Source organism: Scomber japonicus, chromosome 16 (assembly GCF_027409825.1).
Source record: "Scomber japonicus isolate fScoJap1 chromosome 16, fScoJap1.pri, whole genome shotgun sequence".
NCBI lineage: Eukaryota > Metazoa > Chordata > Actinopteri > Scombriformes > Scombridae > Scomber > Scomber japonicus.
The window spans coordinates 6,869,061-6,891,181 of record NC_070593.1 but is presented as its reverse complement, the minus strand read 5'-3'; the positions used below and the strand labels follow the sequence as shown (position 1 = coordinate 6,891,181).

The 22,121-nt window shown below is 38.0% G+C and overlaps 2 protein-coding genes across 4 annotated transcripts; both read left to right on the top strand.

The window, feature by feature from the left end:
* Positions 1 to 576: 576 nt before the first annotated feature.
* Positions 577 to 16,143, top strand: slc39a8 (solute carrier family 39 member 8). Its single transcript, XM_053335752.1, has 8 exons — positions 577 to 1,059; positions 2,354 to 2,516; positions 6,009 to 6,178; positions 6,343 to 6,465; positions 8,170 to 8,340; positions 9,694 to 9,901; positions 12,876 to 13,060; positions 14,591 to 16,143. Exons 1-8 carry the CDS (start codon positions 835 to 837, stop codon positions 14,735 to 14,737), a joined length of 1,392 nt encoding a protein of 463 aa, XP_053191727.1. The 5' UTR covers positions 577 to 834; the 3' UTR covers positions 14,738 to 16,143.
* A 993-nt stretch (positions 16,144 to 17,136) lies between these two features.
* Positions 17,137 to 21,651, top strand: LOC128375256 (probable N-acetyltransferase CML1). Of its 3 annotated transcripts, none has more exons than XM_053335559.1 (2): positions 17,137 to 17,239; positions 20,110 to 21,651. In XM_053335559.1, exon 2 carries the CDS (start codon positions 20,119 to 20,121, stop codon positions 20,791 to 20,793), a length of 675 nt encoding a protein of 224 aa, XP_053191534.1. In that variant the 5' UTR covers positions 17,137 to 17,239; positions 20,110 to 20,118; the 3' UTR covers positions 20,794 to 21,651. The 3 variants fall into 3 exon arrangements, 2 of the variants coding, with proteins under 2 accessions (XP_053191534.1, XP_053191533.1); XR_008323075.1 differs by lacking the exons at positions 17,137 to 17,239; positions 20,110 to 21,651 and adding exons at positions 17,456 to 17,591; positions 18,805 to 18,884; XM_053335558.1 differs by lacking the exon at positions 17,137 to 17,239 and adding an exon at positions 17,471 to 17,591.
* The last annotated feature ends 470 nt before the right edge of the window (positions 21,652 to 22,121 follow it).

The following is a 22,121-nucleotide window of genomic DNA, read 5'->3' as shown; positions in this document are numbered from 1 at the left end:
AAAATCAGGCATTTTTTACACCGAAACCTCATTTAAAGATCTTTTAATAGTCAGTATGAACAGGAGGAATGATTACAGTGACAAAAACCTCTTTATCACAAACCCCTTAATGCTGATTTTAGACACATAAAAATAGTAGAACTTTTTTTTTCCTTTAATCTTAAACCGTCTCTCTTGCATTGACCACCAGCTGCCACCAGGCGGCGACAGAGACACACAAACACACACTGACTCACATGTACTGATGTTTATAATTTTTTTTCTTCATCTTCCAGCTGTTTCATTGTGAGTTCACGTGGGCACAGCTGTAAACTGTAAATAACACACTGCTTGTTTTTGTCCCTCTTCACACTGTAACCTTTTGCACACAAACACACACTCATACACACACATACTTACACATACTGAAGAGGAGTGTGTGTGTTAATGTGTGTGTGTGTGTGTGTGAGAGCACGTTGCATACCAAGTGAGAAAGCCGACGGTCACAAAAGAAAGAGGCATTGAAACAGTCGCTGCTGCTCCACGCGGTCGGTCACCTCCATGTTTTCCCTTCATGCCTCTGCAGACTGATCTTTGAACCTGATCTACCTCTGATAGTCCTGATCGATCACTCAGAAGAGCACATAGGAAAGGACTTACTATCAACACCGCCCCTCTAAAAATAACCCTATTACTCCAAAAAGCGCATTTGTGCTGTGACTCTTCATGGATCTGGACTCTCCTTGGATATCATGAATTTTGGCTCAAGTGAAAAACTTTTAAAGGAGCAGAAGTAGCAAGATTTTAAAATCACTTTGGTGGAAACTTTTTTTTTTTCTTTTTTAAAAAGCAAGAATGTGGTGTTTTAATAGTTTAATAGCGTGCGCTTTGGTTTGTATTACAGCGTGCCACAGTGTGAATGTGAGTGAACGGGATGGGCAGGGATTTCTAGAGACTATTTTACATTATTATGGAGAAAATAAATCAATCTCAACGGAGAATCTGGAAGATTTACTGCTGCTGATCTCAGCCAGAAGACCTGCTTCAATAATATATGAAAACCCGCTGGAGAACAAGGAGGTGAGCATGTTATTAATGAACTGAAGTCATAGATCAGAGCCAGTTTATTTGTTTTATCAAGAAAAAAATTAAACTTTGCTCATAAATTAACTTTTTTTTCTGATTTTCTACTTATTTCCTGTATGTGCATTTATATCATAGCTATAAATATCTGAAACACATCTGTATTTATATCTGATTTACTTACTGTCTATAGCTATTTATAGTTTAAAGGGTTCAGTAATGATATATATTATGATTTTAGCCTAATTATACTGTCAAGTAGAGAGAAGTGGAGGGTACTATATTCAATTATATACATAGAAGTACTGTAATAATGTTATCATAATAGCTTATTTCAAGCTAGAAATGTTTTATAGTATGCATTATTGAATCTTAAATGCACTTCTACAACTAAAAGTTAAAATTGTGAGCTTTAAAACAGAAAAACATGAAATAAATTATAATTAAAAAATCCATTAATGATTGTGGATTTGATCAGATATACATTGGTGCTTGAACGTTTGTGAATTTGCTCTATTTCTGCAAGTCTTTAAACTAGATCAGATTACATTTTTACTTATAATGAAGAAGAGTGAAAGATAGGTATTATCAGGATAATGTACTTAAGCTTAATCCTATTAACTGGAGTATCTGTAAACCTCAGAGGTATCACTTTGTCAATCAAGTTGTTCTGATTGATTTTTTTCTCACTTCTTTAAAAAAATACCAATATATTGGGGTCCTGGGACACACTAGTCCACCCAATCACCCAATTCTACCTCCCCTTTAATAGAGGGAACTATTTATTGAGTTCCTGATTGCCATGAGTCCTAATCTAAAGTATCACACACTATCAGAGGGGGGAGGGGCAATCTCTCAGTCATTATAAATAAATACAGTCATTGATATTTTCTGTAATTCCCTTCATGTTTTTTTTTGTTTCATAGCTCATAATTGTAGCTTTTAGTTGTAAAAAAATGCATTTAAGATTCATTTATGCACAGAATACATAGAGTAATGTTTCTAGCTTGAATGAGGCCCATATGATAACATTATACAGTACTATAATACTGTAATATTATATCATTACTGTATCCTGTTTGCTTATTACTGCCAATAATAGCCATAATAAACACTTTATTTATGTTGCACATTTCATACAAAAAGCTGTAACACACACACACACACACACACACACACACACACACACACACACACACACACACACACACACAGATACAAGAAATAGGAACATTAACAACAGCAAAAAGGATTTTCGAGACAAATAAAACATGGTCTTCTTTCCCCTCAGTGTCCCTCAGCAGACCAGATCTTGTCTCACTTCGGGTTCAGTAATGTCAGTCAGCTGACTGTGGGACATCTGGGGAAGATCTGTCCCGCCGTGTTGACCCAGGTGCTGCTGCCCTCCTGTCCCTACTCCACCCCCAAGTCTGTGCCGCCTCTCGACTACACTGGTGAGTTGCTTCATCCCAACGTTACGTGCCTCGCCTCTCCGGTTTATTTGTCAAGACCCCCGCAAGTCAAATAATTTGCGGTTCATGGAGGTCTGTTGCCTTGAATCAAGCCTGTCAGCACTTTCATGTACAGTGATACAAAGACTGGAGGTTGTCAGGCAGTGTTTTGCGGACGAAGGACGTTCCTTTCAAGGCAGTCGTTGCCCATTTGTTTTGCTTGTACACCCTAAAATAACGAGAGGTGGAGATGAGGCGTGTCCTGGATACTGAGAGGCTGAAGTTTAATCTCATTCAGCTGTGAAGTCGGAGGTTCAGATCTGGCCTCAGTTTGTCAGAGGTCTTTCTTTCTCTCCGTCTCTTATCTTTGCTGTCTCTGCTTATTTCATTCAATCCCCCTTAACAGACAATGCAGCATGGACGTTATAACTTTTACTCAATTCATTGCTACATGAAGCAAAGACAAGAAACGTAGTGGTTAAAAATGACTTAAAAAACACTCTGCTCGGACCAATAATTTGTGTCTTTAACCCAAAAGTTTGGTAGTTAAAACACTTCATTAAAAAGATTTCAGTGTATTGTGCATTTGATACTTAAAGTTTCCACATAAGTTGAATAATGGACCAGGATTGGCTTCCAAACTAGCTGTGATCACACACATGCTGTTTGCAGGTAAACATCTTTAACTCAGATTTAAAATTGAGCACAGATGAACTTTTCACTTTCAGTATATAAATATAAAAATGTCCCTCTAGTGTCAAACTCTGCATAGTGAAGCTCAAACATCCAACTGAATGAACAAGATGAGTAGAAAAGGACTTTAAATAAATCACCATAAAGTTGTTTTCTTTATCAAAACACCCTGATTGAGAAACACTAAAAGTTTTACTACACACATTTGTTAAAGTCAATAACTATACTAACTATGAAGAAAGAAATCTGCTTAATTTCCAGGTTATGTTAAGTTTGGAAATTTCATAAACAGTCTGGATAAAGCATTGTTTACATATGATGATGCATTCCCTGTTAACCCTCATGTTGTCCTCGAGTCAAGGAAGGAAGGTAGGAGGGATGGAGGGAGGGAGGGAGGGAGGGAGGAAGGCAGCAGGGACGGAGGAAAGAAGGAAGGAAGGAGGGAGGGAGAAAGGAAAAGAGGAAGGGGGGAAGGAAGGAAAGAAGGACAGAGAAAGGGAGGAAGGAAGGAAAGAAGGAAGGGAGGAAGGTAGGGGGAGGAAAGAAAGAGAGAAGGAAGGAAGGAAGGAAGGTAGGAGGGAGGAAGGAAAGGAAGGAAGGTAGGAGGGAGGGAGGGAGGAATGAGGGAGGGAGAAAGGAAAAGAGGAAGGGAGGAAGGAAGGAAAGAAGGACAGAGGAAAGAAGGAAGGGAGGAAGGTAGGGGGAGGGAGGAACAGTGAAAACAGAAAAGGTCAATCTGACCCGGGGGAACGACGGGAAGGTTAACCAACGTATCCTGATAGCTCCTGTTACGAATGAATGAATGTCGTAATCTGAAGGGAAAGCATGCCAGTACATGACGGTGTGTACTCGTCTGTCAAACACGTTGCATCACATATAAACCTAATAAATGAAACATACATCTCTCTCTGAAATTGGACTGTAATTCATATATAATTCATCAGCTTTGTCAAACACACATTTTCAGTACAGGCTTAACTTTGAGATGAAGAGTCATTTTTTTGTCCACAGAAAAGTAGGATCTGGGTAAAGAATGAGTTTTAATCTGTGCAAAACTGGATAAACTACCTGTAGGTTTTTATCATGCTTTAGTTAATAATAATAATCTGCTTTATTGTCCTTTTAATGAAGCATTTGTTAGGTTTTAAGTCCTTATTTTTGCTCTTAAGAGAATAAAAGCATGGAAGAACTCAATAGTAATTTTTTCCTAGTGGATTTAGATCTGGGCTTTTGTCACAGGTCATCACTCTTTCCTGTCCATCTCCACTCTAGATAAACTACCTGTAGGTTTTTAACATGCTTAAATTACCCATAATCTGCTTTATTGTCCCTTTAATGAACCATTTGTTAGGTTTTAAGTCCTTATTTTTGCTCTTAAGAGAATAAAAGCATGGAAGAACTCAATAGTAATTTTTTCCTAGTGGATTTAGATCTGGGCTTTTGTCACAGGTCATCACTCCTAACCCTTTCCTGTCCATCTCCACTCCGTCTTTACAAACTCACAAACACAATAATCTGCTCCACGATGTCCTGGAATGACTCTCGGAGCCGCTAACCCCTCAGATAAACCATCTCTCTCTCTCTCCTCCTCAGTGCTGTTACAGCCAACTGTGACTGTTGTTGTCGGTGACGGACGGTGATGCTGTGTGCATGCTGTTTGCTCCTCTGGCTTCACCAACACAATTTCTCCTCCGCAAATAAATACTGTGTCTATTTTGTGGAGTTACACACCTGTTTGGTTTCTCTGCTGTAATAAATATGACAAAATAGTAGGTTTTCAAGTAGCGTCACAAAGTCTTCTTCTCTTCTTTATTAGTTATGAGCAGTATATGAAGAGTTACAACAGATAATGGGCCTCATGCATTCATATTTTTATCCTAAAACTCTTTTATTTTTTTCTGTGAGGTTTCAATAAGTTCTCTTAACTGCTAAATCTTGTCCTGATTCACTTGTTTCAGCTTGATGAATTTCACTTGATCATGAGGAGGAGTACATTTGTTAGTTTTTGATCATCCGAATAATCAACATGACCTAAAATTGCCCCATATGACGACCTGTTCTCCAAGTTTCATTCACAAAATTGTTACCAAAGAGTAAAAACAAGAATTTCACACTGCAGAAAACAATAACAAATCAAATGACGGAGGGTCAGTAACACAAATTATTAATAAACTCTTACAAATGTCTTATGAATATTTGCATAATAACATAACATAAATACATTATAGTGTGTTATAAACATATATTTAATCTTTATATACTGTTTATAAATGCTAAATAGAGAAACTAAGCAAAGAGTCACCACATAGGACAGCAAAAATGACATTTGATACCTTTATTATAACGTTATACATTCAGTGATGTCGTCATAGCTGCCAGTTTCATTAAAATATCATAATAGAGCCAATCCTTATTCTGTTCATTCATTCAGACTGACTGTTATCCGCCCTGCTTCAGAGCTGTGTGTTTAACAATTACTGAACAATGAATGACACTGTAGCAATTATCAAAGAAAAGGAAAGATGGAGGTTTGGTATAATAATGTAGAGGAGCAAGCAAATTCTTCACATTTCAATGAGTTTTTATCCTTTAAATGTCCTCATTCTGCTCTTATAGAAGGCAAAAGGTTTGCAAGAATGAGCAAAGAGAAAGATGAAGAAGAAGAGAAATTCATCATAAGCTTAAACTAAAACACAAAGCATGAAATCTCTCACAAAAATCTGAAAGACAATGAACTGTTATAACGGTTATATTAATTAATGACGATGGCATACTAAGTGTTAATCCTTTTGTTCCCGTCAGTGTGGGGCTACGGGTTCCTGGCGGTCACTGTGATCAACTTGGCGTCTCTACTTGGTCTCCTGCTGATCCCCTTCACCAAGAAATCTTATTTCCCCAAAGTGTTGACCTACTTCATCGGCCTGGCCATCGGGACGCTCTTCTCCAACGCTGTGCTTCAGCTCATACCAGAGGTTTGTAAGAGAAGTGGGTCCATAGGTCAAGAGACTCACTTATGATGTTTCAAAGATGTTTTAGTGCTTCATAAAAGACCCTAAAAACAAAAAAGACATACATTTGCATCAGAAGTTGTTCAATACATTACTAACGTTCTTCCATCTTTCTTTTATTTCCACAGGCTCTGGGTTTTGATCCCAAATTGGACAACTATGTGGGGAATGCAGTTGGAATATTTGGCGGGTTTTATATCCTTTTCTTTATGGAGAAGATATTGAAAATGGCTCTTCGGGTCGAGCATGAGGTTAGTGAGTTTATCAAGTGTCAAGCAGTTTTCTTTTATCATTAGAGATAACATTTATTATTTGTTTCCATTTTTTGTGACTAACACCGAGTAGCCCCGATTTATTGGCTCATTAAACAAATTAGTGATTACCATGGAGGTAATTACACATCATGGAATTTACCGTACAACACCCATCTCTATTTTAATAATGTTATAATGTTATCGAAGGCTCATGGGCACAGAACATGTAAGATTTATGTGACATAGATTTTTTTTTAACCTTAAACAAAAACAGAAGTAAAGTAGATTTTTAATGGCAGGAAAACAATTTGAAGAAATCCGCATCTGTGGAGGTGAGCACAGAATAAAACTGTATTAAGGTCAGAAAGTTTAAAAGAAGTAAAGTTTCCAGAGTTGTGCCACTTTCTGATCTCTGACCTTTAGTTTCCCTGATTTACTCACTGAGTCAAGACTGTTTGCTGTTTTTAGTCATGCTAGCAGCGTGTTTCTGTTTTTCAATCGACTACTTCGACCCAGACTTGGATATAAAACTATTTAATGGATTGTCTTGAAATCTTGTACCAACATTCATGGTTCTTAGAGGAAGTATCCTGCAGACTTTGGCGGTCGTCTGACTTTTCCAGTAGCGCTAACGTGATGGTTATGACAATGATTTTGAATAAACTGTCTAAACAACTATTGGATGGATTGCATACATTCACACTCCCCCACCTCCGAGGATGAACTGTAATGAGCCAAGAAGAAAAACACTATAAATAAAATGACCTATAGTTACATTTGAGTGCCAGACGCTATCTAGTGGCTGTTGTAATTATCTTACCTGGAGAAGTGACACAGTTAACATGGCATCAAAATAAGGTTACTTCCTTATCACGAGGAGGCAGGTTGGGTGAGAGGCTTGATAGTGAGATAGCAGAGATCATAAAAAACAGTAATGACTGTTAGCGGTTACAGTGACAACAAAGGTTGGATAACTTTAAGGAAGTGCTAACCATGTGATCATTATAAACCAAACGATGATATTTCCTTTGTAATTATTTTGTAGCACCATCATTAGGTCAGATTTTTATTTGTGACTTAATCCCTGCAAAACTAATTTCTCCTGAGCCTCACCTGTACTTTGTGTTTAGTTTCTGCTGATTGGTGAATGTCAGCATGCTAACACGCTAAACAAAGATGATGAGCATGGTAAACATTATACCTGTTCAACATGTGACTTTCATCGGGCTTTCATTTGTTGTTTTGAATGAAGTTACCATAGATACCGACATCTCTTTATCTCCTACTCACCTATCTGTTTACAGGGGTGCAAAGACCACTCTTTTTTTTGTTAGCATGCTGATATTAGCATTTAGCTCAAACCACAGCTGTGTCTACTGTGTCAGCTATACCTTGTTCCACATTCATTCAGTAACACATATTCTTATGTGGGTGCTGCCCAGTAACACCAGTTCATACATATACTGGAGCTTTAAATAGCTTATTTAAGTGCCACTCACTCACTTATACAGATTTTCTTGTAGGAAGGGATTTGAGAACTTTTGTATTTGTGACTTAAGTAAACTAATTATCCCCCAGCCTACCAATTCATCAAACCTGCACAGAGTTTCATTCTTTCTATATCAGCTGTTTCCATCCTCTTTGTCTTTCTACTCTGCTGATGCTCTCTCCTCTTGTCTCCGCTGTCTCTCTTGTCTTCAGCACGGCCACAGCCACTTCACTCCTTCAGAGCAGCCTCAAGAAAACTCCCTGCACAACGGAGACATACTGGAGAAAAAGGACTCCATTGTTTTGACCAGCATCAACACCATCGCCAACGACAAGAGCAACCCGAACCCGGACCCTTCGCATGCGAACGTTGTGACCTCTCAGGTAGCATAGCGCGCTCGTTTTATCTATAACAGAGTCGTATTTAGAGGCTCACGAGTTGTGAAGCAACACTTTTATTTTAGGCTGAACTCTGCCTCATGGGCTTGATTAACTCACACATGTCACATTAACCTACACAGCAATGCAACCTTGCACTAAATGATGTTTTATCTAATGAGTAGCTCAGTCTTCAGATAAGCTTGTAAAAACAGTGAGTCTTCTCTGAAATCACTCATCAGAGTAATCAATTATGTGCTTGATACAGATTTGCTGTCCACCACAATCCGCTATCACAAGGCACACCCAACAGGAGTTCATCAGGGGCTATAAACTCTATTTCAAATGTCTTTATCAGTCATCAGTCATCAGTCAGACGGGTGTTACAGTGTGCGTCATGAAAGAAGTTGGACAAAATGTAAAAGTTTGTCCAAAGAAGATGTAGCAACCAGAAAGAGGCAGATAGTGGTTGTATTTTATTATGACGTAGAGACACTTCTATTTGTTCATTGACAAGCTCATTTTTTCGTTCAGGACTTATTTACTGTGCTGTTATCAGTGACACAGGGCGATTAGAGGCAGCGTTAATGTTTAACAGTTAATTCTTTCATGTCATATGGAGGAGACTGACTTTGTGGAGATCAAAATACTAAACAAACAGACATGCCGCTGTCACAGAGGGATCAAGCAATGAACCAAGCCGAAAGCCTTAGATCCTTCCCCTTCTGGTAAATGCTGGAATTGTCTGACTTGAGCACAAAGACTCCTTGTTTGGTCCGTGGCTAATAAATGGGGCGTTCTGTCACCGCAGAGTATCCTCAGCCGAGTCCAGAAAGGCTCTGTTTATGTCCGCCTGTTCTCATGTTTCCCATTAATGACACATGTGCCATTATATTTGTCATTGAAGAGATCTGTTGCACATCCATTTAGGAAAAAGTATTTCCTGTGGTCTATCACTCCGGATCTGTTGTGTTTTGTTAATTCGAGCTATTAAGGTGGAGAGTATATTATAAAAAATACAGAAGTGGAAGTTAAAAAAGAGTTTTGCCTGTGCAGTGATGTTTTAAATACACATGTAGGGTTATTTAATAATGAGCTTCAGTCTTTTGTAGCTTTAAAGTCATGTAATATTGAAAGAGACAATACATTAACAAGGCACTGATGCCAGGAGTAAAATGTGTTTTTTTTTCTGAGTGATTTGAACTTTGGGTTTTAAACATACAGATATCCTTGCATGTTATCTTTGTAAATCACTAAGTCCACATAATCCATTGTTTACATTTGAGTCTTCTTTGAAATAGTCAAACAGTAGCATGAGCCTTGCACCCTCAAACTTTTTGATTCTTAAAACTCTTCCAGGATGTCCAGGTGTCTGGCGTAATGTGTCACTGGCTGCGTGGGAAACATGTCAGCAGCATCAAGACGGTGGCGTGGATGATCACTCTGAGCGACGCGTTGCATAACTTCATCGATGGCCTGGCTATCGGCGCCTCGTTCACAGTGTCGGTACTGACAGGGTTCAGCACGTCCACCGCCATAGTATGTGAGGAGTTTCCCCATGAGCTGGGTGAGTGATGAGCAAACATCGTTTTACCTCTTCAACCCCATTGGCCCTCTGGTAGGTCAGATAGTACAAACTCACACTACTGTGCAGCCAAACATTGTTCAAACCCACAGAACTTTAATGGAAATTGTACTGTAGAGTAGATCATAGAGTTTTCTAAAGACACCAAGCTGAATTTTGGGGAATTGTGTTTAAGAAATGCAACACAAGATATCTAGAGCATTTCTATTTGAAGGAATGGTGCAGTCTTGGGTGCCGTCCATCATAAAGATTGAATATCTCACTCATTATGAACCTATCAATCAATCAATCAATCTTTATTTGTATAGCGCCAAATCACAACAGAGTTATCTCAAGGCTCTTTATACATAGAGCAGGTTCTAAACCGAACTCTTCAGGTTTTAACTTTAAAGAGGCCCAACATTCCCACATGAGCAAGCACTTGGCAACAGTGGCAAGAAAAAACTCCCTTTTAACAGGAAGAAACCTCAGAACCAGACTCAGAGTGGGAGAACATCTGCCTCGACCGGTTGGGGTTGAGAGGAGACAAAGGAAGGATAGAGGAGAGACTGTAACGTATCATACCTCCAATGAAGAGCAAGAACAACACAGCATTGAAGATGTGTTTGTGATCTATACGTAACCTTAAATACTTCACTCTTTGTAGGTCACACCAATAAAGTGCTATTTAAAAAATAATTACTTTGCTTTTCCTACCTCTTTTAGGCCATGGCAACATAAAACATGGATTTATTTTTCTCATTGACCCTAAATTTTATGTTTTACAGACCTCATTCAGAGCTCATTTGTTCAAAACTTAAAAAAAAAAAACGTATTAGAGACTCGTTCTGTTCATGTACAAGATGAAAAAAGGAAACTCAACTTCAAAAATCTCTCCAGCAGGATCTCTTATGTCAGCAGTGATTTGTATTATTCTTAGTTTATACACTAGTACAACCTGTATCTATAGCAACCATAGAACAACCTGTATCTATAGCAACCATAGAACAACCTGTATCTAGCAACCATAGTGCAATCTGATGGTCTTTTTATGCATTACATACCTCATACGAGTGGTAAAGATTGCCCAAAAAGTTTAAATAGATTTTGTTTTTGACGAGATATCATGACTCAAAGTGAGCTCTACCAAACAGTTGAGCAGACCTAGAAAGGGTTAAAGGGAAATTAAAGAGGAAAACTGTGTGTTAAAGAGGTAGAAGCAGGTTGTATCTTTTCACTAAGAATCTTTAATCTCTATCGCCCTCTACTGACAAACTGCGGAACTGCATCAATACTGTATCCCTTGATATAGTTTCAACCTCATGTGTTTTGCAATGACTGGCCTGAAAACTACAAACACTTGTAATGCAATCCACTGCAACAGTCCTGTAAAAAATACTACATCTGTGGAGCTTATAAATCTGAATGTGAATAAGTTAACTCTATGGTAATTTTTTAAATGTGTTTTTATTATTGTATTGGACAGCATTATATTGTGAGGTGTTTCTAGGTGTTTTGCTTCTTCATACATGAAAACAAGCTGGACAAAATGTTAGAAACACCTTTAAATATAAAGTAGTCCAATATATAATGTAGATTTGACACGATAAAAACTAATTAAGTATCAACAAAAAACAAGCATGTTTTAATTCATTGCAGGTCTATTGTACTTCATACTAGTGTCATTTTATGATTTTTCTTTTTTCTCGTCACCTAAATATACAAAGAATATTTTATGTATTTGTCTTTATCGCATACTGAGTGAAGTAAATTAGCTTTTATTCATTATTTCAGAAAGTGAACATTCATGTCCAGTGAAGAGGGATTAATATAAATGCCACTATGAGAGCAAAGCTTCTACCTGATGCATGTTAGATATTTTAGGGGCCCCCTTATAGCAGAAGTGCCCATGATTTAAAGAAGTGAAAAACCAGGTAGTGGAAGCACTTTTAAACAATTGGTTTCATCATAGAGGCAAGGCAAGGCAAGGCAGTTTTATTTATATAGCGCATTTCATACACAATGGCAATTCAATGTGCTTTACATAAAACAGAAAAACATGTAATTTGAGAAACTTAAAACATACAATTAACCCCCCACCCCCCCATAATAAAAACAAAGTACAGAAAAATAGAAAGACATAAATAAAATGATTGCAGCATAAAATAATAAATTAGCTTTAAAATCATTAAAAGGACATAGAGTGCAAATGAAAGATTAAAATGTAAAGTGCTTTAAAAGAGCTCAATCATAAGCACAGGAGAAGAGAAATGTTTTTAACCTGGATTTAAAAATGATTTCAGTTCTGCTGGTAGTTTGTTCCAGTTGTGTGCAGCATAACAGCTAAAAGCTGCTTCATCATGTTTAGTTTGAACTCTGGGCTCAACTATCTGACCTGAGTCAGTAGATCTCAGAGCTCTACTGGGTTTATATTCTACTAACATGTCATTCATGTATTCTGGACCTAAACCATTCAGTGATTTGTAGACCAGTAGCAGAACTTTAACGTCTATTCTCTAGCTGACTGGGAGCCAGTGTAAAGACTTGAGAACCGGAGTAATGTGCTCTGATCTCTTTGTTCTGGTTAAAACTCGAGCTGCAGCGTTCTGAATGAGCTGCAGCTGTTTAATGCTTTTTTGTGGGAGTCCAGTCAGAAGACCGTTACAGTAGTCGAGTCTACTTGAGATGAAAGCATGAATCAACTTCTCCTGGTCTGTTTGAGACATAAAACCCTTCACTCTGGATATGTTCTTAAGCTGATAGAAGGCTGTTTTGGTGATTGATTTGATGTGACTGCTGAAAGTCAAATCTGAGTCAATCAGCACGCCAAGGTTTCGGACTTGGTCCCTAGTTTTTAGAGCAAAAATATCATCAGCAGTCTTCAGATGTACAAGAGGAAAAACAATCTCAACACTATAAATTCAATTGCTCCTATTATTGTGTAAAAACTTGTATTTTTGTTTTTGTCCCCCTACAGGTGACTTTGTGATCCTGCTAAACGCTGGTATGACCGTCCCACAAGCCATATTCTTCAATTTGTTGTCAGCAGTGTCGTGTTACGTCGGCCTCGTGCTTGGCATCCTACTCGGGAGCAACTTTGCCCCCAACGCAATCTTTGCCATCGCAGGAGGAATGTTCCTGTATATTGCGCTGGCAGACATGGTGAGTTTCAGTGCATGACGTGAGGACACTGTACAGGTCCAAAATGGTTGTTTTTAATATTTTTATGTGGTTGTGCAGTCGTGCACCTTTCTGTCTAAAGGATAAGACTGGTGTTAATATATATTTTTCCCATGAAAACATCAAAACCAAGAATGTGCTGGTCGGTCTCTCAGTATTTTCTGACTTCCATTAGCTTTCTGTGGCACTCAGCTGCAGGTCTGTTGGTTCTTACTGAACTCTTTTAAAACTAAAACAGCTGAGCACTGTATATCTTTTAGTAAATAACACTCAAACAAGAGTAAACAGTGCATTTTTCTGGGTCTATTTTCACCCATGGATTAATACACATACAGTGCTCTAATGAATAATTTGGGGACTCGACTGATGTAGCAACTACTTTAAAAAAAAAGGCAGCTGAGAGACTTGTGAAGTTTATTGAATGAAAAATCAAAAAGAGACGAGCAGCTGTTCCACAACACTATCAAATAATACCTGATGTGATCCAATTGTGAGAATAGTGACAACAGAAAATATCAGAGCTCTACTAACTTCCCTTTGTCCAAAACTCCCACCGCCACCCAAGTGAACAGCCAAAATAAGAGGAAAACCACACCCATGTGTCAATCAACGCAAGTGACTCAATATGTGCAGCCCAAGCAAAAACATATAAACACAAGCAAAGACATATTTTGGCTCCTAACATTGGGTTGAGTCATATAAACTGCACTTTGGTAGCATCCTTGGTTTGACTCTGGACCTTTGCTGAATGTCATTCCCCTCTCTCTCCATGTTTCCTGTCAGCCTCTTTGCCAGATACTTTCAAATAAAGGCAAACATGTCCAAAAAAACACAATAATAAAAAAAAACTACAGCCTCCACATTCATAGTAACACAGCAATGTGTCAGAAGGCAAAGCGAATTTTAGATGTGATGCTGTTACATACAAAATCAATGGAAAGATGAGATTAGACAGAAATTGGTGCAGCTTGAATTATTGGCACAAAGACTCGAAATGTTCTGTGTTTCCCAGAGCTTAATGAATCTATTTACTATCTATTATCTGTTTGTGAACATACAGTAACAAGAAGGAAAGGGGGGCATTTTAGGGAAATAACAGAGTGAACTGGAGTCTCTGGGGAGTTCTGAGTTCAGTCCGAAGCAGAACTGAAGACCCAAAGACAAACAAGACAAAAAAGTTCCAGCGGTCAAATCTGTGCAAATGAGTCAATGCAAAAATTCTGAATATGTGAACAAACCTTTAGGCTTTGGCCTCACTGGCAATACTTACATAATACTTTTATAATATTTATAATTTGAAAAAGAGAGAACAGACTCTCACAGGTCTTTTCTTCTTCTTTCTTAACAACATGTTTAATCAGGCATCACAAACTAACCAATTCACACTTCCTTCTTGAATATCATTACTTCCCATATCCCATTATTACTCATGTTGAACAATAACTTCAGTGTATGTTGTCTGTTAAAGGACTGTGTATCAGACAGATATCTGATTGTCATTCTTCTTCTCAGTTCCCAGAGATGGACAACATAGCAAAGGAACAGACAAAAAGGTCCGAAAAGATAATCTTCTTCCTGATCCAGAATGCAGGACTGCTCACCGGGTTCATCATCATCCTGCTCATCACCATGTTTGCAGGAGAGATCAACCTGGGATAGAGAGAAGGAGACAGAGAAACACAAACTGGGAATGAAAAAGTAGTTATGAGCTGCTTCTGTTTCTGCTCACCGCTTGGCTGGGTGGGAAAGTGAATGTTATGTGAATGTTTTGTACAAACAAAACTATATGTTTAAAGAAATTAAATGCTTTCATATCTTTTGACTATCAGTATACACCGATCAGCCACAACATTAAAACCACTGAATAACATTGATTATCTCGTTACTGTAAAGCACCTGTAAAGGGACGGGCATGGTCAAAACATCAGGTCTGTGGGGTCTTCCCGTTACGTAGTGGCAAGTACCCACCAAAAAGGGTCCAAGGAAGGATAATCTGTGAACTGGTGACATGGGTTCATGGGCGCCTTCATGGGTTCAAGGCTCATTGATGTGCTTGGTGCGTGAAGGCTAGTCCATGTAGTCCGATCCTAACAGAAGAGCTACTGTAGCACAAACTGCTGAAAAAGTTAATGCTGGTTATGATAGGCAGGAGTCACAGAGTTCATCACAGTTTTTATTTATGCTATGCAAAAACACAAACTGTAATGCACTCTGCGTAGTCACAAACCAGTCACCCTTGTTACCCTTGTCCGCCACCGAAAGTGCCTATAATTGGGAATGTGAGTGTCAGAATTGGGAGTGTGGAGCTATGGAAGAAAGTGGTCCGGTCTGTTGAATCATGTTTTCATTGACATCATGTGGACAGTAGAGTGTGTCTGCATGGTTTACATGGGGAAGAGATGACACCAGGATGCATTATGGGAAGAAAGCAAGCCGGCAGAGGAAACCTTGAGTCCTGACATTCATGTGGATGTTAATTTAATGTGTACTTCCTACCTAAACATTGTTGCAAAAGTACGCCCCTTCAAAACTGCTAAAATTGTTCACAACTCATTTTCGGTACATGACAAAGACTTCAAGGTGTTACCTCAGCCTCCAAAGTCCCGAGATCTCAATCCAATCGAGCATCTGAGGGATGTGCTGCAAAAACAAGTCTGATCCATGACCATGGAGACCCGACCTCGCTACTTCCTGGAGGATCTGCTGCTAATGTCTTGGTGCCAGATACTAGACGACACCTTCAGAGGTCTAGTGGAGTCCATGCCTCGATGGGTCAGAGCTATTTTGGCAGCACAAGGACGGAGGGACCTATAATTACGCAGGTGGTTTTAAAGTGGTGGCTGATCGGTGTAGAGGAATGTTTACTTCATTAAAACAAAAAGGGAAAATCTTTACAATCATTTGATGTATGAAATCTAGTAAAAATTGTTTTAAGGAGACAATAAATTATTTTTTCAGTCTTCATATATTGTGAAACACTCTACATTTATTCTGAATCATTGGTGCTGTAGTGTAAACTACCACAATGTGTGTTATTGTGACAACAGTAAATGTTTTGCCTGTAATGGCGGCAGTTTGTGACCTTCACTGTGTCCTTTTTGAGGTTGTATAGCTGGGGGATTTTTTTTTGTCTGTATACTTTTACTGCCAAATTTTCAGACACTTATAAGAGGAAACTTCGAAAGTGGGACTGATTCATCTTATTGTTTTGTCCCTGTAGGAAAAGATAATATAACACAAATCACCACAATGAGCACACATGACATGAACTTTGAAGAACTTTGTACCGAATTCAGATTCCACAAATCTGGCTGTATTTGTGCCAAACTCGTGCTTGTCATATACAAAAGGTTTCATTGTTAGAGTTTTGGTAACATTATTTTTGCCTTAGGGATTATTTACAGTACATCTATGGCCTCTGTTAGACATTGATGCTAGTATAATTAACCAAAATGGGTTATCTTAGATACTAAAGACTATAGATAAAACCTTGTCAGATATTCAAATGGAGCAATAATATTTGTGACCTTTGACCTATTTACTCTACAGCTTTTACTGTGTTTTGTGTATTTGTATGCAAGCCACTTTTTCTATACAAAAACAGCTGGTTATTTGCAGAATCTCACTAAAATGTGTGTTTTTTAAAACAAAATGCTTAGTGTTGTGTTAAATGTTTCCATACTGAAGCACCCACAAGAGGTCACAAGAGGAATCTGATGGGTCACAAGATGGGTCTCAAGCTTGGAGAAAAAAAAAGTAACAACTTTCTGCTACAAAAAGTTTATTTAAATGTTCTTTATTGTCAGTTTTTCTTTTGTGAATTACTGGAAAATTTCACCTTATTGAGTTTCTGAAAAATATTCAAATAAAACCGAAAACAGGGCTTTTTGGTTGAACTGGTCACAACCCACAAACATACAACTGTGATGAAGAATAGTAAGTGGACATTTGGTTTGTTTTAAGGGGTCATAAGCTCATAGGGAGTCATTGATTGATTATTTGTACAATGATCCTAACTGTCAAGAGATAGTAAAACATACACAGGATCAGTCACTTATTAATATTTGACTTTTCTTTAAAAAACTAACTCGTGATGATGCAGACATTTCATCATGTGGCAGGAAATCCACAACTAACAAGGGGTTGTCCTGCGACGTTCAGGTGACATACTTATTTCGTAATTGTCTGAACCTGTAGTAAAATTATGAACAGGCAAGTAGGAAAAAACCTTCATATAAGCTTTCTAAGTATTTCAATAAATCGAGGCACGATATCTTCCACTTTCAACTAACTTGTGGCAAAATGGCAGCAATTACATTAAAAACAAAACAAAAAAAGAAATTTATCGGTAAAACTAATATTAGCATAACGGGAAGTGTTGGTTTTCCCACCGTGGTGACGTCGCGTGAACGCACCGTAACCATGAGGGGATAAACAAAATGAAAGGCAGCTTATAAACATCTCTGCTGCTCTTACCACACTCACACTCTTCATACTCCTTAATACAACACAGGTAAGTCAAATTTGTGTATATATATATCATTTAACACCTTCAAAAAATCTCAAAGAGCAAATTAGACTCAAATGTTTGACAGCTTTGCGAGGCTAAGCACTGATGCTAGCTACTGTTAGCTCCTTTTAATCACCATGGAGATTTTCTTTAGAGGGACTTTTTGAGTGAATATGAAAAGATTTCACTTCACATAATGAGTGACACTGTGGTTAAAACAATTAAGACAGCTTCTCACATGACTCTCAGTGTTTTTGTAGTTAGTTGCTAGTTTGAGGGTCATTGTTCTGATCAGAGGTGAAACGATTAAAGAAATCCAGCATGTAGCTATAACTACTTTTAATGTTTTCTATCACTTATTGGCTCCTATATGATTGTTCTGTGTTGTTTACTATAGAGTTAATAATATGGACACAAAGCACATAACAACACGGAAACAGTTCTGCTTAAAGGACACACTCACAGTTTTTACAAGTGTGTCTTAACCCTATAATGCCAAGTGAGTCTTGAGCTCTACATCATCAGTGATTTATTTTTTTCCCCCTGAGAAATCTAAGATCAGATTCATGTAGTGCACAGATAAACTAATGCAGTGTTGAATATTTTGTAGTTTATTTTATTATATTAATTCCTGTTGTGCCAAATGAGATACAGGAAGTATAGGAGGTAATTTGTCATTTCATTGCATTTTTATGTGTCATCATCATACATAAAAAGTTTTGTAGGTGGTGATATGAGCTTTACACAGGATCTATAAGGGCTTTAAACAACACTGAAACTTCCTCCTGTTCATACTAACTGTTACACCTTACAATATAGGTAATGGGAGACAAAATCCACACTCCTTTTGAGAAAAAATGAATTAAAAGTTTATCTAAAGCTAAAATGAAGCTTCAGCCATCTAAATAAGTCAAATCAAGTTGATATCTTTCACAATGTTACAGCCTTTTTAGTGCCAAAGTCCCTCTGTTAGTTACTATACTTCCACCACAGCTCAAAAGGAAACACAAAGAGGGAATTTGATGCTAAAAAATATTGTAAATGTGGCAGATATCCACGTTTTATGACTAACCTCAGACTGCTGAAGCCTCATAAAAAAGTTTCACATCAACTTTTAAATGACTGTGTGGACACGCTATGCATTTTGGCCCACAATCACTTCAGTAACTTATGTTTTTAACAGTCAGTAACTTATGTTTTAATAATCTATCAACAGGTGGAATGATTACAGTGAAGAAAACCTCGTCCTGTGTTCATATGGACACCTGACTGTTGATTTAAGACATACAGACAGACAGTCCTTTGACTAGAAGATGCAAAAATCGCCTCCAAAAGTAAAAACCCTGCCTTTTATAAAGTATTAGATAGGATGTAAAAAGCAGTATTTATTAACAGCATCATGCATTATTACAGTTAAAAACAGGTGTAGACTATCTTTCAGACTGGCTTTATGATTTACTTATAAGACATACAATAATAACCTTTCATTGGCAGATATATATATTTATAACATTTTGTCACAAAATATTTATTGAAAGATACGTTTTACAGTTGAACTATAAACTAATGGCAGCTGTCTTATACATTTCATTCTCAATTCAATTTCCATGTATATTTGTCATTATGTACTATAATCCATAGGTACTTTTTTAGTGGTGAAAGAAGTATATTTCATTATTCTTCTTATTATTCTTCTTATTATATTTTGTCTTGATCTGAAAATCTGAATCTGCAAAATAACTCATAACTAAAGCTCCCAGATAACTACAGTGGAGTAGAAAGTACAATATTTGTCACCAAACTGTAGTGGAATAGAAGTATAAAGTGGCATTAAATAGAAATATTGATAAACTAATTTTGGCAGAACAATTTATTTTGCCTGTAAAATATTCAAATGTGTACTGTTGAGCTGTCAGATCAATAGATTTAACTGTGCAGCGTTTTCCTCTTTAATAAAGGGAAGTGAAAGTACGTTATTACAGTTTCACAACATGTACACAGTTGAAAAGCAGAAATGTTCTTCCAGTTTAGTAATAATATCCTTACATTGATGATGAGTGGTTTCTGAGGTCACACCAAAAATAGCAGTAAGGATAAGGAATAATAATAAAAATATTTTAGAGAATAAATCAAAGAACGAGGACCAAGATTGATCCAATTTAGATAATCCCTGAAACATATTATAAAGGGTTGCAGTGCTTTTTTTCATCTAATGTATGAAGGAGTCTGTATCAGGAGGTATATTTACATTCTCTCATCCAAGGTGACGTCTTTAAATATCTTATTTTGTCCAACCGACTGTCCAAAACTCAAATATATTATGTTAAATATCATTTACGGTAAATAAAATTATCACTTTTGAGCAGCTGGAAACAACAAATATTAATCTTATTCAGTTATTATAATAGTTAAAGGTGAATTGTTTGTCGACTGATCATCACAGCTCTATTAAACACATTGTGAGTGGACAAAAAACATGATTGACCTCTCTCAAAATCTTGTCACCTCTTGTTGTATTCAGAGCTGAGCCATGGCGAACATCCAGATCCGGAAGTATCGGGATGAAGACGCCGAAGCCGTGAAGGAGATCTTCACCCTGGGGATGAGCGAGCACGTGCCTTCGTCCTTCATGCACCTTCTGAAACAGCCTCTGACCCAGATGGTGCTCATGTGCACGTTCTGTGCCCTCATCACCAGCTCCAAATCCTTCCTGCTGCCCATCCTCGCCGTCACCCTCCTCCTGGCTGCGTGCCGGCAGTTTGTCGCCTACATGTTCAACAGATACATCGACACCTCCCTCAAGAAGGACCTCAACAGCATCAGTGACACCTACCTGAACCAGAAAGACTCGTTTTTTTGGGTGGCAGAAAGCGAGGGTCAGGTGGTCGGCACGGTGGCTTGCCTTCCTGCGGAGAAGGCGCCCGAATGCTTGGAGCTGAAACGCATGTCAGTGCGCCGCAGCCACCGTGGGATGGGCATCGCTAAGGCTCTGTGTCGGACAGTGGCGGACTTCACTCGAGAAAGAGGTTACCCGGCAGTCGTCTTGTACACCTCTGTGGTCCAGACTGACGCTCAGAAGCTGTACGAGCACATGGGCTACGAGAAGATTCGGGAGTTTGTTGTGCCTGAGCTCGCGGCCAAAGTCATGAACTTCACTCTCTTTGAGTACAGATTTAATATACAGAGAGACGGGAAGAGCGACTGAGTGATCCGAAACTGTCTCACATAAGGACTGTGTAGCATTTCAGCCATTAGCATAACCATCCATCCATTTATATAATATATTATCATATTACTATCATTTTTTTTCACTGTGCATTTAAGGCAACCAAAGATTCGGGAAAGGTGAGGTATATGTACCACGAAGCAGGTTCAGCTTATTCTGGTTCTCTTCTGTTTCATTGAGCTTAACATCAACCATCCTGGATATAACCGGTATCACGTAGCTGGCTCAACTGGCTCAGTCAACTCTGGGTTTTTACTGTCTGAGTACAAACACGTTCTTTATGTTAATGCTGCTAATTACAGTGTGTGTGTGGATTATTGTTCCAGTAGCCGCAAAGACAACAGAGGGTTTTGTTTTTTAATTCCAGTTATCATCACAAAGTCCCCTCGTTGTTATTATACGCTCATCTGCAGTGATGTAAGCAGAGTAAACTTTGCACAGTTTAAAATGCAGATAATCATCATTATGTGTTCGGTTAATTTAATTATCTCTCCATTTGTTAGAAACTCAGGACTTTTGGGGATCTTTATCGGGATCCTCTAGGAAAGACAACACTTTCCATTTTCCCCCAATGATCAGATTGGTCACTGGTGTGGTTGTTGTGGTCAGGTCAGCATTGGTTACCATGGTGATTTATGGTGTTTTTTATAAAGTGAGCCAGCTGCGTGATGCCGTAAAACTCGATTTAAGCCCAAAGATAACTGGTTAACACGCTGATCTGGCTTCGTGGTTCAGGCTTCAGGCGACAGGACCCACATGAAGAACTGTTTACTAAACACACTTTCAGTAACGTGCATGTTTTCTCTTTACACGCTCACACAGGGGACAGACTGATCATTCCTTACCGTTTTCTCATCAAACTTTTGTGTGTTTTTTTGTTTAGTTTGTTTTATTGCTGATTACATGAGATATTAGGCCACTATGCCCACGATCATGCTGCTTCTTTTGATTAAAACCTGTTTAAATTCATTACATTATTTAATTTTGTAATCTATTTAATTCATGTCTACAGGATACTTAGAATAAACTGATAGATATGAACTTTCTCCTGTGATCTTTGAAGCATTATTGTCATACTGATTCTGTAAAAATGCTTGAGATAAAATGTAAGTCTGGTTTCTAATACCAACTATTTTATATATTTTTTACTTCAGTCAGAGTAAAAACATGACCTGAGTATACAAATCCTTTCTCAGTTATGATTTGTCTTTCCATGGTTCACCAACTCAGTTATTTCCACAGTATTGGACACTGACATATTTGACACCTTTTCATCTGAAAGTATAAACACATCCTCAGATCCTTTT

Excerpts from the sequence above, each read along its gene's own strand:
- LOC128375256 (XM_053335559.1), top strand. The coding sequence starts at position 20,119 with ATGGCGAACATCCAGATCCGGAAGTATCGGGATGAAGACGCCGAAGCC.
- slc39a8 (XM_053335752.1), top strand. The coding sequence starts at position 835 with ATGTGGTGTTTTAATAGTTTAATAGCGTGCGCTTTGGTTTGTATTACA. Across the intron at positions 6,466-8,169 it reads CTCTTCGGGTCGAGCATGAG|CACGGCCACAGCCACTTCAC; the intron begins GTTAGTGAGTTT and ends TCTTGTCTTCAG. Across the intron at positions 8,341-9,693 it reads CGAACGTTGTGACCTCTCAG|GATGTCCAGGTGTCTGGCGT; the intron begins GTAGCATAGCGC and ends AAACTCTTCCAG.